Source organism: Natrix helvetica (genome assembly GCF_964273705.1).
Source record: "Natrix helvetica genome assembly, chromosome: Z".
Lineage (NCBI taxonomy): Eukaryota > Metazoa > Chordata > Lepidosauria > Squamata > Natricidae > Natrix > Natrix helvetica.
The window spans coordinates 128,883,584-128,903,251 of record NC_138554.1 but is presented as its reverse complement, the minus strand read 5'-3'; the positions used below and the strand labels follow the sequence as shown (position 1 = coordinate 128,903,251).

General features: G+C 38.7%; 1 protein-coding gene across 8 annotated transcripts in view; it reads left to right on the top strand.

Moving 5' to 3' along the window:
• ZMYND11 (zinc finger MYND-type containing 11) overlaps positions 1 to 19,668 on the top strand; it is a 119,831-nt gene that overhangs the window by 48,696 nt on the left and 51,467 nt on the right. For all 8 annotated transcript variants that reach the window (XM_081933771.1, XM_081933772.1, XM_081933775.1 and 5 more), the window contains exon 2: positions 10,940 to 11,074. In XM_081933771.1, the coding sequence (XP_081789897.1) occupies positions 10,959 to 11,074 (116 nt within the window). In that variant the 5' untranslated portion in view covers positions 10,940 to 10,958. The remainder of the gene's footprint in view (positions 1 to 10,939; positions 11,075 to 19,668) is intronic.

Below are 19,668 nucleotides of genomic sequence, written 5' to 3'. Positions count from 1 at the left end.
CCTCTGGCTATTTTATTTCATTTACTGAATTCCTTGGTTATAGGATTACCGGATTTGGACTGTAAAAAATCCATGCTACAATTAGATGGCATTGGATACAAAAGACTCTTAATTGATGCAGCCCAGAGTTTTGAAAGCCAGTAGTCCTGTTTTACATTCTGTTATCAGCCAACATGATTTTATAGTTAAAATACACTACTACTTATTTAAACCTAGGTCTGAACTTAGAGAAGCTCTTGGGAAAGTTGTTCTTTTGTTCAAGAAAAGTGCCTTCAGAATTGGCTGTTACCCAAATAGGCTCACAGGAAACTGAAATATGATTTAAACCATTATCTGAATAGACTTACAGGAAGCTTCATTTGCAGCTTTCTTCTGGATACAGTTCAGTGGCTTTCTGTAAGAAAGGACTACAGATTTTTGTAAGTAGAGTAACATTTTTGTTAGAAATGGATCATTATTAAAGGAAATATAAATATATTATCTAGAAATCCTGCCAATTGATCTATATTTTTTCTCCCCTTGGAAGAAATTTCTTTAGTGAGATGAGCTCCAAATATTGTACGGATTTTGTGACTGAAGCTAATTTTAAATAATTGTGGAACATGGTGTTGAAAGGATGAGTGCATCATAACTGTTGACATTATTTTGTTCTCCCAGTAATCAGTAAGAGCAAATAAAAACAAATTTAGAGACTTGCATTACATGTGTTTGAAGAAAGATATTATCTAAATTATGACATGAGAGATGCCCTAGCATGATGTATTTTCATGGTAAATCATGAGTTTGCTAGTGTTAAAGAAATAATACATCTATAATTCATGATACTTCAAACATTTGAATAAAATAAGTTTCATGTAATAGGAAACTCCTATTATATTAACATTTTTTTATTTCTCCTCTATATTGCTGTGTTTCTCTGTTCCTGAAATCACTTAATGGAAAATGCTGCTTTAAATTTCAGTAAGGGAGAAAACAGCAAAGAAATTTTTGTGGCCAGAAGAAAGGTTTGTGGCAAAATTAAAAGACCTGCTCTTGGAGATTTTGAATGTATTGAAAAATTAAGGATTGTTTCAGATCTTTTATTGGGAAATTTAATTGTTGAGTAGTATCTGATTTTTGAGATTGCCATAGGAGACATTAGCTACATATTGGATGTTTAAATTGCTTTAGTGCATATTTTTACTAAAATTTACTAATTTTTACTAAAATCATTGTCTTTTGAGACAAATACTTTTTGCCTAAGACACAGTGCTTGGGAATAATTCTCTGGAGTATTTATTTATTAATTTCTCCTAGAGTTATCTTGTCATCTCCCAAGCATAACTCTAGAAAAAAATTCATTGATATCACAATGTTGGATATATGGCTTATAGTTTCAAATGGTGTTACCAGGGTTAAAAAAAAAGTGCTTAGGACAATAATGTTTGTTTGCAAAGAGAGAGGATTAATCTTTTACAGAAAAGCCTAAACCTAGCAGTTTTACAAATTTTAGGCCAGGGATGCAAAACTCAGGGTCCAAGGACCGGATCCGGCCCATGTTTGCTTAGATCTGAGCCGCGGGGCCACCCTGGAAAGAGTGAAGGACCAGCCCATGGTGCCTCTGCCAGCGAAAAAAGAGCTTGGGAGGACCGCAGGCAGCTGTCGCGAACTCTGTTTTTGCTGGCAGAGGGTTACAGGAACCGCTGCAGCCAAAAACAGCTTGGGAGCCCATTTTCTCTGGCTGAGCGCTCGGACCACCACAGCCCCCCCCCCGACATGAATGACGTCAAGCTCGCCATGCCTCCCATTCCTCCAAAGTCAAACACAACTCTGATGCATCCCTCAATGAAAACGAGTTTGACACCCCTGTTTTACATCCTTTTCATATGTTTAGCATGGCTCACTCGACTTTAGTGAACTTGAATCATTTCTCCAACCCAGCTTCTCCAAAGCTGCTGCTACTTCCTTTTATTTTATTGATCAAGATCATTGAGTTCTTCTAACGGAACCCCCTTCCTCTACATACGGAATCACAATCTTGCCTAACTGGTTGATCTCCAGATATTTTATTCTATAGTTGCCCACAGTTTCACATCCCATTGAGAAGGAGTGAAGTAGGTTTTTTTCTCCATTGCTGAGCCACACAAAGCTCCAACTGACTGCATATTTATTTATTCATTCATTTTGTTTATTGCTAGTCCTTCTCTTGAGCTTTGTAATGACAGTGCTCATAGAAAATCACATTACTGAGGATACATGCCTTTAAGGAACTTACCCTGCCATCAAAAAAAAAAAAAGGTTCTGCACTTTCTTACATTCAGCGCAAGTACTCTGTTCCCTAATATTACAATAAACAGATTATGAAAGTGCACCAAAGTTTTCACAAGTTGCAGTGGTAGAATTGTGAAATTTAAGCTTGTACCATAAACCAGTTATACTGCATTTCTTTAGGCACAATGAGATGATCCCTTTGGTTTTACTCCTGTTGTGTCAGTTTTTGATGTAAACCAAACCAGGAAACTAACTCCACAAGTTTGACTTGAACTATATTTTATTCATATAAGCTACGGTAACAGAATCTTGAAAACTTGGCTGCATTTTTCCTTTTTTTCTCTTACATGCCAGAGGGCTAGGCCAGAGCCTGTCTAAATTTCTTTTTCTTTTTTTCCTGAGCCTAAAGCAGGGGTGTCAAACTCTTGTCATCACGTGACATGTCGGGACTTCCCTCCCCCCTTTGTTAAACCGGGTGTGGGTGAGGCCAGTGCATGACGCATCCGGCCCATGGGCTGGGAGTTGGACAGCCCTGGCCTAAAGCATGTTTTATACTTTTTTTCCTTAACCATCACTGCATAGTTTTTCCAAAGTGATCTCTGTAGTTCTCTCCAAGTTGGTTGCAATGACTTCAAATTAATTGAAAAGTTTTTAATCTAAATTTGAGATTTCCAAGTTGTTTGATAACTTAGGTAAAGAAAATTCTGTTATTGCTCCCTCCCCCCCCCCCCCCCAGTTAAAGTCTTTAAACTAAGACACTGGTGTGATTGTTTGCAACTGTTGTATCTTCTCATTTCTTTCCAAAAAGTTTATGCCAGAAGCACAGGTAACCTTTGAATTGTGTCAAAACATATTTCATCATGAGTGTTGCCTAGATGTGTTATATGTTCACCATATTTTAGTCTATCTTGTCTCCTGAATAGTACTCAACATAAAATTACAAAATGCAACACTTGTTTTTTAAAAAATACATCAATTTAAAAGGCCAGTCCAAAATCTTTATTGGTCAATGCACTCAGTAGTACTCCTATATTTTTGATCCATTTTCTTTCTATCACTCCTTCTGCATTTGCCCTGAAAAACAAAGAGGATGGGAAAGCTACTTCAGGCTTGCACTGTGGTGATGATTTACTATAGCTTTTTCATTCTATTTTTGAACTTCAGAAAAGAAAAGTGAACAGAATAGGCATGTCCAATTTTATTTATTTGTATCTTTGAGATGGACTGAAAATAAGGCTACAAGACTATTTTTTTTTCCATTGTGTCTACATTATGAAATATCCTTCCTCTAAAAATTAAGCTGACGCCTTGTGTTGACCTTGCAGACGTTTTTGAAGGCCCTATTTTCCTGTCTTCAGGGAATAGTTAAGATTATCGCTGCTTGGACATCTTTTAAATTAAATATTATAATTGTTCTTATAACATTTTGCGTTCTAATGAGTTGTAAAGATTCAGCAGCATGCATATTTAAGGGATAAGTAAGTCATACCCCTACAAATGAACCATTAAGAAATAATTTAGCTATTATATTTTTTTTCATTTTTCACAGGAAAAATGGATGGCAACTCTGATTTCTTGCTCATTAGCAATGGATTTTGAATCTTCACTTTGTATTCAGGCTGTCATTTTGACTTTTACAACATTTTTATTTTAAATGATTTTATTTTAAAGTTTTAATTTTTAAAATTAACCAAGAGCTTTTAGTTATGTTTTTAATCTTGGGAAAGAAACAGCAGTAAACTGGAGCCAATTGGAATCAGAACTAAGGTATAAAATAATTGTGATCATTGGCTTCTAAATATAATTGTTTCTTTTTTAAACACGTACCATATTTTTCGGAGTATAAGATGCTCCGGAGTATAAGATACATCTTAGTTTTTGGGGAGGAAAACAAGAAAAAAAATTCTGCCTCTACCTACCAGCATTCATTTGGCTAGTGTCCTTGCAGCAAATAGCAAACAGCCAGGTCAACTTCAGCACATTATTGCAGCCTGATTCAGCATGAGCAGCTGATTGGCAATATCCCCAATCAGCTCTTCCAAGATGCAGGGATTGCTACAGACCATCGCTGCCTCCATGCCTTGCATTTTTGGCCTCTGTGCCTCCTGTTTTTGGCCTCTATGCCTCCCATTTCCAGCCTCCAAATGCTCCGTTTCAGACCTGTTCAAGGCTGCGGGGATCGCCACAGCACATCGCCACCAATCACCGACTCCGTGCATTGCATTTTCGGCTTCTGTGCATTGCATTTTCGGCCTCTGCATGCCCCATTTTTGGCCTCTGTGTGTCACATTTGTGGGTGGTTCCCGGCAGGGATTGCTGCTGCTGCCATTCCCGACCACCTGGAATCACTTGAAAACACGATGCAAAAGGCCAAAAAGGAGGTGTGCGGAGGTCGAAAATGCAATGCGCTGAGGCAATTTTACAGTTGAACCATGTTTGGGGGCAACTGAAAACACATTAATTTTTGTGATATTTTTCTAAAACAGAATGTTTTATTTTTATATGGAATATGGAATTTGTTCAGTTGACAGACCTTATGAGAAGCTGTTGATATTTGGTAAGCAAACTCTTATTCTGACATTAATTAATTGTAATTTCTTTCTGACCCCATAACAATTAGCATAGACAGCGATGCACTGCAATTGACATATCTTAGCTTTATTATGCACTTTATAAAATCAGTCCATTCCGATTAATGCCATGCTCTTGAGCCTGGGATCTTCCTATTATTTGCATTATACAGATTAACCTATGCAACATATTATTTCAAAATATTGCAAACAGAAAGCATCAGTTAAGTTTAACATATTGAAGCTGTGTAGAGTATGCTACAGTACCAGTGTCTTGTGTTGCTATGTATTTGATTAGGTTTGTTTAGAATATGCTTTCAGTGATTGTGACAGTTGCCCCATTAGTTAGTGTCTCTCCATTTCTAATAATATGGATGACCATATACTGATGATGGATGACCAAAGAAAATGGCCAGCAAATAATGTTAATAACACCCTGTTCATAGGTTACTCAGCATTGAGCAACATGAAATGCCATTTACATAGCACTTCTAATGGTAGGAGGGTTATGTAATTACTTTTTGGGGTTAAGAGTGAACCTACAACTTAGTTGTATAATATATATTCTTTGTATGCACAAAATCTAAAAAAGGGTTTCAAGTGGAAAAATTCAGAAAGAGAGAGATTGGAGATCTAATTTTCCTTTCCTTGGATTACACCAGTGTTCCTGCTTCAATATAAGCCGCTTTGTCTATTTATACCAGGAGTATCAAACTCAATTTCATTGAGGGCCACATCAGGGCTGTGCTTGACCTCGGGGGCCGGGTGGATGTGGCTGCCTGGGTGGGTATGGCCATCTTGATGCTACTCACTGGGCCAACAGTGGGTGGGGCCAGCTGGATGAGTGTGGTCAGCTTGACACCACTCCCCAAACCGCTGGCATGTTTCCTCTTTGCATTGGGTAGACTGGGCTGAAGTCACACTGATCCAATGTTTCCTCTTTGAATTGGGTAAACTGGGGCGAAGCAATGCGGGTAGACTAGAATGAAGCAACGTGGGCTGGCTCCTTACATTTTCCAGGACAGCCCCGTGAGCCGGATCTGACCACATTGTGAGCCACATCCGGTCCATGGGCCTTGAGTTTGACACCCCCTAATTTATGCTATTCTGATATTAACTTTTATCAGTTTGTAAGGTTGAAACTAATCAATTGGATATTGATTGCTATTATAACATACATATTAAGGAATTCTTTGCCTTCAAGACATGTAAAAGATTGTCTCAAACGATTGTGCATCAACATTTAGAAGTGGTAAAGTTTTTATCTACTTTTTACCTCAGAGCAGATGGCTGGTGTTGAAAAGTTGGAGGGCAGTTGTGATTAATCCTGTATCATTGTCAGATTATTTTCTTCTCAGTCTGTGTCTCCAACACCTGCATAAGAAAGGTGGGCAGATTAAGGTGGCCTACTTCAGAAGTCTGTTGGATCACTTTATTTTTCAGGCAGTGGTTGGGGTTTTTCTTGCTTCTGAAGACTACCCAGAAGGTGCAAGTGATAAGTGTCAGTTCAGTGCTGAAATTTCAGCCGTTCTAAACCTCTATTGAGGTGCTACAGCAGTTGCCAATACATTACAATATCAGTGCTGATGATAACACTTGCAGCCATGTTACCTGTGACACTGCAAATGAAGTCTTCCCACCCTTGTAATGGACTTTGGAACAATTGCTTCCCTTCAGTATATGAAGGGGTCACAGATTCAGGGATCAACACTCTCTAATTGCCCTCCATCTATTTAATATTACTACTCAAGATACAGACACCTACACTTCTTGTGTAAAGAGCAGCAGTAAAAGATGTGCACACTCAGTCTTTGTAGACTAGAGCAGTCTGTTATGTGCTGTTCGTTTTTAACTGAATGTTTTTAAGATGCTTGAGAAGATTAATATGCTTATGCAAGCTGCCAAGAGTCTGTGGGATTGGGTACAACAGAAATTATGTAAAGAAGCCAGTTGTTGCTAGACCAGAGAAGTTATCAAGCATATAGTATGCATAAAAATCCCTGTCAGTTTTTAATTTAAATGGAATTCTTTCCTGAAGTAGTATGACATAATGGTATGTATGTAAGCCTGGAAACGATTCAGGAGCACAAGGACTTGATAGAAATCAGTTTTCTTAAAATTAGTTCCAGGAAGATCCGTCACATTTCAGTGATGAAAATTTACATAGAGAGAATGAATGCAAAACAGCATTCATTTTCCAATATGCTTCTCTTCCAATAGAAGAGAAAATTTGTAGTTCAGGGTTGAACTGTGGGATTCTTGGTGCTCTCTGAGCTTGGTTGTTTTGTTGCAGATGCTTCATTCTCCTTCAGATATATTGACAGAAACTGATAAGTGTTTTAAGAGTTTTTGGAAGGAGCATAGCATTCTAACATTTAACTTTTGCCTAGCTGCATCCATCATGCTTGCTTTATCTTCTTTACTAATGGAAGAAAGATGGGTCCTTTTGGGGATCATTCCAGTTTTCATTGATCCCATTAGGAGAGTGTTGCAGAATATCAGCTATCCTATGTCAGTTGCCCTTTGGCACAACAGCTTGATGTACAAATATATTAGTCAAGAATTACAGATTTGAAAAGATCGTCAGCATGTCTGACCATCAAATCCCTCATAGTGAGAACATTGACTAGGCACTCTTAAAAGTTACTTTTGAACCAGTCCCTAATGCCTTCCCCTAGCCAGACAGGTGATGCTGTGGCAGTGCTGGCTGAGTTGTCTAAAGGCTATAAGGGTTTAGACCAGAGGTGTCAAATTCAGAGTCCATGGGGTGTTAAATCTGGCCTGCTGGGCCAGCCTGGAAATAGCAAAGGAGTGGCCCGCAGTGCCTCTGGCAGCCAAAATAGAGCACGCCCCCCCCCGCATCCCGTTTTTCAGCCTCCTGCAGCACCCTGCCAGCCAAAATGGGGTGCCAGGGAGCTGTGCAGTCTGTCCTGTCTCCTCTCCCCGTGGCCGGCCCATGGAGGAGAACTACAATGCTTATCCTGCCCTTGAAGAAATCCAGTTTGACACCCCTGCACTAGATGGTTCAATTCTAGTAAAATGGAGTGATTGTGTTTTGGGACTTTCCAGGAACAGGTATTACATCTCTAACTCTGGATAGGATGCTACTTTCATGGGATGAATTGGTTTGTGCAATTTTGGTATCCTCTTAGAGCAGGGCTGTCAAACTCAATTTCATTGAGGTCCGCATCAGGGTTGTGTTTGACCTCTTTGGGGGGATGTCTGGAGTGGCCGTTGCCAGGTCAATGTCACTTGTTTCAGGGGCACCCTTCCTCAGTCTTATAATCTCCCTTATTTCCTCCTTTCCTTCCTTCTTTCCTTTTCTTTTTTCCCCTTCCCTCTTCATTCTCCTTTCTTCTTCCTTCCCCTCTTATTTTTCCTTCCTTGCTCTCTTTCCTTTTTTTTCTTTTTCTTTTTCTCCTTTCCTGTCCCTTCTTACATCCTCAAATGCAAAAAGGGAAACATTTCTCCTTTAGTTTTTAGTTTGTTTTGCTACCCCTCTGCCAATAAAATGAGTGTCCTCCAGGGCCCTGTTTTCAGCCACGACGGCCTCCTGCAGCCCTCTGCCAGCAAAAATGGAACGTAGCCCCTGAGCTCTATTTTTGCTGCAGGTCTGCAGAGGTCATCATGGCTGAAAATGGGACCTGCAACCCCACAGCTTCATTTTTGTTGGCAGAGGCATTGCAGGCTGGTTCTTTGCTGTTTCCAGGGTGGCCCCAAGGGCCAGATCTAAGCACCCCAGGGGCCGGATCTGACCCTGGGGCCTAGTTTGTCACCCTGTCTTAGAGTCAAAGTTTCTGCGCAAGGAGCAAGTGGCAGTTGTGGCTAGGAGGACCTTTGCAAGACTCTTCATGCAACAATTGAGCCTTTTTCTGGGCCATAAAACCTTGTTCACAATCAAGCCTTGGTCACTTTCCATTTGGATTACTGCAATACTACAATAGGAGCCAAGATGGCACAGTGGTTAGAATGCAGTATTGCAGGCTAACTCATTGATCACTTCCAGGAGTTCGATTCAGAGCAGGTCAAGGTTGACTCAGCTTTCCATCCTTTTGAGGTCAGTAAAACGAGGACCCATATTGTTGGGGGCAATATGCTGAGTCTGTAAACGGCTTAGAAAGAACTGTAAAGCATTATGAAGTGGTATATAAGTCTAAGTGCTATTGTTATTGCTAGTATACTTCACATGGGTTCTGTACACTCAGCTGCGTGAGCTGCATTATCTCTCAGATTTAAGAGAGGTTGAAGTTAAGACTGAGGCTGCGTAGAGACTCTAGGCAGATTCCTCTTTTGACTCCACCCCCAGGTTCTGCCACTCCTTTAGAATACATCACTAACTTCTTTAAAAGCAGAGTTTTCTAGCCTGCAACGATTGTAGGCAAGAAATGGATTATCTGCAACTTCTGTCTGCTGTTTTGGAATAAGTACGTACAAAGTGCTTTCTTATTGCTTTCTTGTTGTATTCGTCCTAGCTGTTTGGATGGGGGAGAAAATCTGGAAAAATCAGATATAGTATGTTGTAGTTTTAAAAACTTACTATAAGTAATAGAGCTTTATCTTGACCCTCTTCTGCTTTTTTTTAATGGATGTGTAGATATTGTAAAACACATTTAAAATAGATTTTATGTTTTTATGATTCTTATTATTCTGGATTCAGCTTTAATGTTGAAATAACTTTCCAATCAAGTATTTCAGAGTATTAGGCACACAATAGGTTATGTTAACAATATTCATCTGGAGAGAATCTCAATATCATATTTACTGCATTCAGAGCTAATGAGAAAGAATGATATGTCTTTTCCTGAGTGAGATTGGGCTGAGTGAATTTCACCCACTTCCCCTCCTTGAGGTTGGAGGTATTTAGAGATTAGAGAGAAGTTCAGATGGCTCCTAAGAAATCTTAACAAATTAATGAATCTGTCTTTAGTGGTGGATCTTTGTTATCTGCTCTGCCCTCACTCCAAGCTGGGGTTCCATTGTTCCGTGCTTCAGGAAACCACAATTGAAATGCAGTTTTTTCTCCCCAATGCATTGAAAAGAACTATAGGCATTTCTGGAAACAAGGGAGAAACTTCTTCATGCTTTGCAACAACTCAGGTCTGTTGTAAATTGCTGGGAGAGAAACATCCTTGTTAGTATTTGGACATGACCAGAAAGGAAAGAGAAATTGGTCACAACTTGTCTTCATGAATGGAGAAAAAATATTTTAGAGATATTGCATAAAATATTGAACTGTTATTTCAAAAAAACAGAAATAGTAGCAAGCGAGGAAAAAGTTGAGGTATTGTGTTTCTTTTATTCCTTCGCAAGAGAAAATGTGACTTCAGAACTTTCATGGCCATTCCAACTATTTGGAATGCTAATAAGAGCCATCTTTAATAACTCAGGGTGGCCATCATGATTCGGGAGATTCTACAGGATGCGTCTTCCAAGGAAAATTTTGGTCCTCTCCAAAGTGTTTTCTAGAAACATCATCATCTGGTTGTCAGTAATATAGAAATCTGTTTTTTGAGGAGGGGGGGCAGATTTTCAATAATTGCATCTTGTTTTAGGCTAGACAATGTGATCGACATGGAAGCTTCTGCTCTCTGTGTTTCCCTCCTGTAATTAATTCCAAAATTTCTGTATTGAATTTCATATATTGGAGGAGGAAGGAAGTTAACAGAATATTGTATATTGTATTGGAAAAGAAGACAAAAATTTGCCACTGGTTACATGTTGCCCAGGAAGCAATTTTATTTTGCTGTTTAGCAGCCAGTTGAGTTGCAGTTTAAAGTTGGATTGATTTTTGCATATAATATTCTTTTACATATTTATATGAACTGTTTTCCATAAGACCTATCTATTTTCTAAATGGCACCAGCTTTATTGTGATTTAACTCTTTTCTAAGGGTGTGTGTGTGGTGTGTGTGTGTTTGTGTGTGTGGTCCTTTTATACTCCTTCAGATTTCGCCTGATAAATAAAATGACCTTCATTAATCAGTAGTTGACAGCCTCCACATTGGGCTATGAAACTAAACATACATTGTCTGATGCATCTTTACAAAGAAAATCAAAACAGTGGCTTTTAATGTTACTAAGTAAGATAATCTTATTTCCAATTGCTGTTTCTCTTGCAGTTCAGCAAGTGAAGGGGACATGGCACGTTTAACGAAACGGCGACAAGCAGATACAAAGGCTATCCAACACCTTTGGTCAGCTATAGAAATCATCAGAAACCAGAAGCAAATTGCTAACATTGATCGTATTACAAAGTAAGTATCTTTGGAATAATACGATAATATGAGTCAAGGAGAACAAACCAATTATGCAAATGGAGCATCATCACACAAAGATTTCCCCTTGCATAAGATTGATTTGGGTCCATGCTCTAAAATCCAGGATCAGGTGCTAAGTAGGCGAATGGAGAAAGTACATTCTGTGTTCCATTTATCTACTTTGAGACATAATGTTGAATGTCTGGGATGGGTCTACAGACTAACAGTTGAATATATCTTTGTATATTTCAAATCCAGATTTGGTCTGTGCCCTACTCAGTTAAAACAGAGCAGGTGATGGGGCAATGCGATTCAGGCAATACGATCAAGTAGAAAATTAGGGCTATACAAATAATTTGATCCAGCATGAGATATTTTCTCCAAACAGGGGTGGGCTGCTGCAGGTTTGCATAGGTTTGGGAGAACCTCTAGATAAGAATCTTCCCAGTTTGGAGAACCCATAAATCCCACTTCTGGCTGGCCCTGCCCCTCCCAGGAGTCCCCACGTGGCCTGTTTGGGGTGCCAGGTAGGTACAGGGCCCGCACAGAGGCTCAGGGAGGGTGAAAAATGGACCTCCCGGAAGGCTGGAAACGGGCCTGTTTCCTGCCTCTGGAAGGCCTCCGGAGCCTAGGCCATATTTGCGTTGGAGGCTCGAGGAAAACCTCTGGATGCCAAGGAGGGCGAAAACGCCTCCCCCCTTGGTGCAGGAGGCCAGCTAGGCCACACCCACTGGTCCCACCCACTCGGCAACCGGGCAGAGAACCCATTGATAAAAATTTTGAAGCCCACCCCTTTCCATCAGGTATTCATCACAATGAGTTGAAGGGAATAATGCATTTTGGCTGGGGAATACAATGTCACTGAACTAAATCCCAGGATTGGCTAAGCTAGAAGTTGTTACGCAACAATCTTTGAGGGCCACAAATTCTTCACTTCTGAACAATATTCTTTCCCTTCTTCTCCACATGGAAGGAATGCATATTAGACCTTTCTATTTCAAATCATTGTTTGCCTTTACATCTGAACATGAGGACTTGCAGTTCTGTTGTTTCCTGAAAACAGGGGTCACCTACCATAATTCTACTTTGAGATCTTAATTTTAAGAGAATCTGTATTTTGGTGTCCAGATGATTCTGTAAAATGAATTGTCACAAAACATAATTGCAGCCTTTTGCAATGGACATGAATAAAGGGGAGGAGGAAGTGCGCAAACCTGAAGAGGATGCTTGTTCTCGTATTCCATATCATTTCTGAATATAATAATTGTGTCATGCAATGTAAATGCATTTAGCCACAGTTCTCCAAGTTACTTCAAAGCAGAGGTTATGCAGCACCACTTTCTGCTTTAAGCAGTTCTCTGTTGATGTTTGTTAATGTGTTGTGATTGCATTGTCACTGTTTGGTGTGGGTGATACAGCAGCTGTTATATCCTGGTCTCTAGATAGACATTTAACTTCACAGTGTCCTTTCTGAAGGTGAAGAGTATTTGTTGAATAAAAAGCTTATTCTACTTGTTCACTGAAAGCTGATGAGTATCCCTCATGATTAAAAGTAAAAAGAAATACTTCACATGAAATTTCTACTTTTCTACATATTTCTAGAATGTGGTCCTTTAAAAATTGGTTATTCTTTTGTTCTTGGGATATAAAAACAGACTAAAACAGCTAAGCAGTTTCCTTAGTATTTTCCAGAAGAATTAATGGCAACAGAATTGATTAAGTCATTTTGTAGCACACAGGTAAATGTAAATGAAGTTGTAAACATTTTGAGGACTTGGATATTTTTATTTACCTACAGGGTTGAATTAAATTGCAATATGTCACATAAAAGAAAGAAAGATTATGATATATTGATGCAAGTTGCAGCTAAGGGATAAATTATATGGCAAAGTACATAATCAAGGTATCCTTTGTGCTACAGGAAAATGTGAAATCTGTGTAAACTGGTGAAGCATATATTCCATGAAACAGAGCGACCAACATTTTTTGAACCAAATCACAGTTACTCTTTAAAAGTAAAAGCAAACAAACTCTACTTAGTTCATCTCTTTGAAAATATTTAATATGAACGATAATTAGATCATGTTGCTAAGCATGTTTCCATGGAATTCATAAGCCTTTTTGAAATCCAGTGAAATGTATTCATCAAATTAATAACATTTATGGGAGTGGTCTCTTGACTGCACTGAGAAAGATAATTTTCCAACTATGCAATGAGAACAAGAGGCACTGTATATTGTAGAAAGTTCTTCAGACCAAATGCATATGGATTGGCTTGGTTTTAGAACGTTTGCTTCTAGTGAAGTAGAATCAACAATATAACTCTATTAAAATATGTTTGAAAATCCTCCTTTAAATGCTAAATATATTATACAGTATGTAGAGTGATAGACCAAGCAACTTACTCTAGCTATAGCAGAATGTTTGTTTGACAATTGATTTTTATTCCACTTATATTTTTTGATAATTCAAGGCTATATACATGTGTAATGTTCCTGCCTCCTATTTTCTCCACATAAGGGTTGATCTAAGACAAAATTATTAGCACAGTTGGCTTTCATGCCTAATGGATGCCTAGAACTCATGGTGTCCTGGTTTCTAATCCAGCACTTCAGCTGCTGCATAAATCTGGATCTCAAGTTTTGTATGGACAAAGGTCCCAGGTTGAATTTCCATCATCACCCGGAAATACTGTTGTCTGGAATCTTATTTCTAGAAACAAACTAAACTAATACAGTGGTGCAATTCAGCCGGTTCTATTCGGTTTGGGTGAACTGGGGGCGGTGGCAGAAAGCTCAGCCAACCCCCCAACCCCCGACATCATCATGTCCCGTCTTTGATGCTCTGCGCATGCATGGAAGGTCCTGAGCATATGCAGAGGTGGCGCGTGTGAGCACATGCGTTCACATTTGCGAACCAGTAGCGAAGGTAAGATGATTTCACACCTGACTCGATATAATACATTTCAGGATTCCTGTGATCTGATGTTTTACCTGTATACTAACATGGATGTAGTTGTGTGAACCTGATTTACACATGAGCATACACACAGTTCTGCTAGTTCTTTTTAAGGATTCCCAACTTTGGAAGAACTGACATTTTGAAAAAGAAGTAAGTAGATTCTTAACTTTGTAGAGTTGAAAACCTTTTGTTGGAGGAGCAACATTAATCTCACTGGAATTGCATATTTTTTTTGTCATTCTGAGACTAGTCCATCTTTATTTAAATAGTTCTATAATCATTCTACTACAGTACATAGTTTGAATTAAGAAAGTTGTGAAGGGGGAATTCAGATCAAGTTTCTAATCTACATTTCCTCCAAGCTCAGTCTCACTAAGTTACCAGATTTTAGTAGGAGAAAAAGCAGATTCCGATGTGTCATGAAGACAAGTCTATAGGTATGATTTTCTCTAGTTGCTCTGGACTTGGGGGGTGGCAGTTTTTAATTTATTTATTTTCCCCTAAAAATACAATTTCTTGGAATACCTTTATCAGCATCCTGCTGATAATTTTAAAAAAACCTGATCTTGATCTATCTGGGAGCATTTCGTAGATCACTAAATACTATAATACAATCATACAATAGTAGAGTTGGAAGAGACCTTGGAGGTCTTCTAGTCCAACCCCCTGCCTAGGCAGGAAACCCTATACCATTTCACGCATGCATATGTACTTTGCATGCATATGTACTTTGCTAGTTGGTGGAATAATTGAAAGCAGAGCTTCTTCACATTTTTGTGAAGAGTAAGTATATTCATTATTGGGTAAAGACACATTTCATCCCCACTTGAACTCAAAGAGTAATTTATTGGGACTTTTAAATTGCATGGCTCTGTTAGCATTTCATCAGATTGCATTAAAATTTAAAATGTGAGCTTACTTCCTTTTTTATTTTTTTAAATAATGCTTACTTACATTAAGGTAGGTAGATTTTGTTCCCTATTGTATACTGACTTCAAGTTTTTGGGATAGTTATTTAGGGAGTGATTCTCTCCCTTGTACATTTTCTTGGTAAAACAGCTTTAACGTTAGGAGGTGAGCAGATAGAAAGTACAAATGTATAATTGATAAGGACCTAAAATGCATTTAATACCTCTGAAGACCACTGGATTCCTTTTCTATTCATTGGAAGAAGGTTGTTATTATATTCCTGATACTTTCAGTGTTGCTACTGCTAGCTTTTAAAGAAATATTTTTTTACCCTTAGTTGTTACAAACTAAGCAGCAAAATTTGAGTTTGATATTGTGATGTGAATCAGTGCAATGATCTTAAAGGTATGTCTTTCTTTGGTTTGAAACTCAGTTTATAAAATAGAGATATCTTTCAGCTACAGATAACAATTAAGGAGAATTAAAATCTAATCTACCTCATGTCATAAAATATTAATACAAATTAAAGTAATATTGCATACTAAGAAAATATCACCTTTGAATACATTATTGCTATCCTAATGTTTATAATCTGAAAACATTTTCTTCCAAAGTAATTCTTTTCAATCTAGCTATCCGGCGTTTTATTCTGGAAATGAAGATGGTTCACCAGGAAATTATATAGCACGCAGATGCACAAATACCTGTATCTGTTGTGACATGTATAAGTAGGACAATGCTGCCTAACATCATAACCTGTAAAGTTAATGAAAGGTTCGGGAGTGTAAATTGAATTTAGTCACTGGGACAAGCAAGTCTCACCTGCATTAAAATTATTGCCAAAGAGACCAGGTAAAAGTATTATATGAAGTTGCTGGAAGTTTGTAAAACACGAATTTCTACCCTGGAGATAGCTTATGTAGTATCTAGCAGATTTTATTCTAACTCCAGCTGGTATATTTCTATGGAGATTCTCAATCACCCAAGTCATGGTTGTCCCAAAGGTGCTTTTTCAAGAGGCACCTGGACTTTCTGGTTTTTCTTTGAAGACATTTTGCTTCTCATCCAAGAAACTTCTTCAGCTCTGACTGGATTCCATTTCCCATCATCCAGTCAAAGCTGAAGAAGCTTCTTGGATGAGAAGCAAAACGTCTTCAAAGAAAAACTAGAAAGTCCAGGTGCCTCTTGCAAAAGCACTTTTGGGACTCCAGCTGCTATCTCCATTATATAGCAGCACACAGAAGCTGTTATATTTTTAAATAAATTACTAATTGCAATGGATTCAGGCCCACAGTGATTGCAATCCATCTGATTGTAGGCATGATTTCCAAGGGAGGAGAAGAATTTGGTGAGTTTAAATTTAAATTAACCCCATTCAGCTTGAAACAGAATCCACTGGGCATTCAGAATTGTCATTCCGGATAATAATGAAAGGTACTACATTTCAAACAACATGGCAGCAGGACTTTTAAATGTAAATTGCTTTTATACATGAATTTTAAAGGGGGCAATTTTTTGGCTTTCCTGTTTTGCTTCATTCTTAAGTGTAGTGAAAAATAGTGTAATAATGTTTGAAGTTGCTATCACAGTGCCTTTTCATGGAAAACATAGAATTCCCTGCTCTGGTAAAAGCCCCAGTTACTTTTTGCTTTCCCCTGAGTAGAAGCGAAAGAGTGGTTGTAAGATTCAGTGAGATATAAAGAATAATGAATGCTATTGATATCAGGATATAGCATACATAAGGAAATATACTAAATACAGATGTATATAGTGACATGGAGGAACATCTGGGCTTCTTCTATTGATACGTCTATATGGAGACTGGTTTCATCATTTTTATTGCAAATAAGTGAGTGGTTTTAAAGTTTGGAAATAATTTGTAATTTTTCCTCATGGGGATTACATAATATTTGGTATTGTTTGAAATACCAGATAATCCTTGACATAAAACCACAATTGAGACCAAAAATTATGTTGCTAAGTGAGTCAGTTGTTAAGTGAGCTTTATAATCTTTCTTGACACAGTTGTTAAGTGAATCACTGCCGTTATTAAATTAGTAACATGATTCTTAAGTGAATCTGGCTTCCCCGTGGACTTTGCTTGTCAGAAGGTTACAAAAAGTGTGACCCACATGACCCCAGGACACTGCAGTGTTCATATGAGTCAGTTGCTACATGGCTGAATTTGATTGTGTGACCATGGAGATGTTGCAATGATCAAAAGCGTGAAAAATAATCATGTCATTTTTTCCGGTGCTAAATATGATTTTTTTCGTATTCAGAAAACCATGTACATTTGTATTAATACTTTATGATATGAAGTACATGCCAACCTAGCAATTTGAAAGCACGTAAAAATGCAAGTAGAAAAAATAGGGACCACCTTGTTAGGGAGGTAGCAGCATTCCATGTGTCTTCAGCATTTAGTCATGCTGGCCACATGACCACGGAGACATCTTCGGACAGCGCTGGCTCTTTGGCTTTGAAATGGAGAGGAGCATTGCCCCCTAGAGTCAGGAACGACTAGCACATATGTGTGAGGGGAATCTTTACCTTTACATTAGGATTGTAATTTTCCTCAATTGTTACTGTATCTGTAGCTTAAAAGACTCCTCTGCTTTATAAATTGCTTTCCAAATCAGAGAAAGACATACATTAAAAAAATCTTTGCACTAATTCTTATCACAATATCAAACTTAAATTCTCACCATTCAATTTTGCTGGTTTGTGTTGTAACAACTAAGGTAGAAACATTTCTTTAAAACCTAGCAGTAATGCTAAAAATATCAAGAATAACATAACACCCTTCTTCCAATGTGTCAACTATGGATAGAAAGGGAATCAAGTTATCTTTTAGAGGTATAAATGCATTAGGTCTTTAACAGTTATACATTTGTACTTTTTATCTGCTTACCTGCTAATGTTAAACCTGCAAGGGAGATATAAGCAGTTCTTAAATTAACCAAACAGTCACTAAATGAACTGTTGTAAGTTAAGGACTACCTGTACATGTGGTGCAGAAGGAATTGTTCCTTGTTGTTTGTGGCTGAGTAGGTTATGAGATGATTAAAATTTAAATAATAGAGTAGTGACCTTGCAAATTTGGATTTTCCACTGTTTCGGCCCCTCCCTTCAACCTCCAGTAGGCAAACAGCCTCATCCAGCCAGATCACACAGATTAGCTAGTAAAGACTAGAACGAACTTTTATTGACTCTTAAAAGTTACATCGCAGAAGGACTGTTTTAGATTCCTGGCTTTGTTGGGATTGATTTATCGTCTGACAGGAATTAACTTGCTGTTGTATATTTACCTGTTCGCAAGCAAATTCGTTTTTGTTTTTTTCTGGCTGGGAAACAGCCCAAAAGAGAGCGATACGCTTCCCATTTCAGTGTTAAGACAGAGCTGATCACGGCCTGAGCACAGCTGTCTTGCTCCAAGGTAAGACTAATCAGATCTTTTAAGAGAAGGGAGAAGGAAGGAATTGTTTTTCTTATTCTTGTCTCCACCAATAGATGCCAACGTCTACTATTAAAAGCACATGGGCATTTTCTCCATATAATGCTGGCTTAATTTTATAGTAATATTACTTTTTTCTTGTTTGTTCATTTTGCCTTTGGGTCAGGTGACTACTCCAGATGACTTCATCCGATAGGTTTAGGTCCAGTTTTTTGGGTAGTGCTTTTGAAAGGTTTTTTTCCCCTTGAGATTGAGAGAGGCCCTACGCCCTTCATTTCGTTTACATGCCTAAGGCAAGACCAGGACTCAGTTTCATTTTCCTAGTCCAGTTCAGTGGTGGGTTCCTGCCGGATCGCACCGGATCGCGCGCTCCCTTTTGGCGCTAAACCCGGAAGTACGGTCTTGCCCCGCCCCTGGCGACGCGACGACGCTTGCCTGCGCTCCACCAGCTCGGCTGGGAACGGAGACATTTCCTCAGCGGAGCGGAGCTCCTGAAAGGGACGCAGGCTCAGCCTGCCAGGCTGCCACCACTCCACTGAAGACATTGCTGAGCAGAGAAACGTCTCCATTCCCAGCCGAGCTGGTGGAGCGCAGGCAAGCGTCGTCGCGTCGCCAGGGGCGGGGCCAGAACGTACTTCTGGGTTTAGCGCTGAAAGGGAGCACGCGATCCGGTGCGATCCAGCAGGAACCCACCACTGGTCCAGTTCCTTAACTATTAGACCATTCTGGTTTACAGATCATCCCATTAGCATTTCTAAATGTCTTTGTATCCAATTAAAGATTTATTGCTACAAAATATACCATAGAAATACTTAAATAAAAAACCAAAAAGGCAAAGCAGAAGATTCTTTTGAACTGACCCAAATAATATTGAAAAGCCACAAGGATTAACAAAAGCTCCATAACACAGTTCTTGCTGCCTATTTAATACTCAGCATGGATGTAGCCAGCTTGAACTGTCTCAAAATGCTTTCTAGTTCTAGGTACTGCAAGAGAAATTGTGTTGTGTTGTATATCCATCAACCTAATTTTTCTTGATTAGCGAAGAGTACAGAATAATTTCCTTTGCATGTATGTATTCAAAATAATTGTCCGTTTTTCTTTATATCCTCTGTGCAGTACCTCATTTGATTGAGGCAGCAAAAGAAGTTAATTGGAGCTGGTCCTTATTGTAGAAAGTTGTGGAACATTGGTATTTTAAGAAAGCATTTGTGTTCCATTTTATTATTGCCAGAACCAGAGAAAAGAGTCACTACTATTCTTG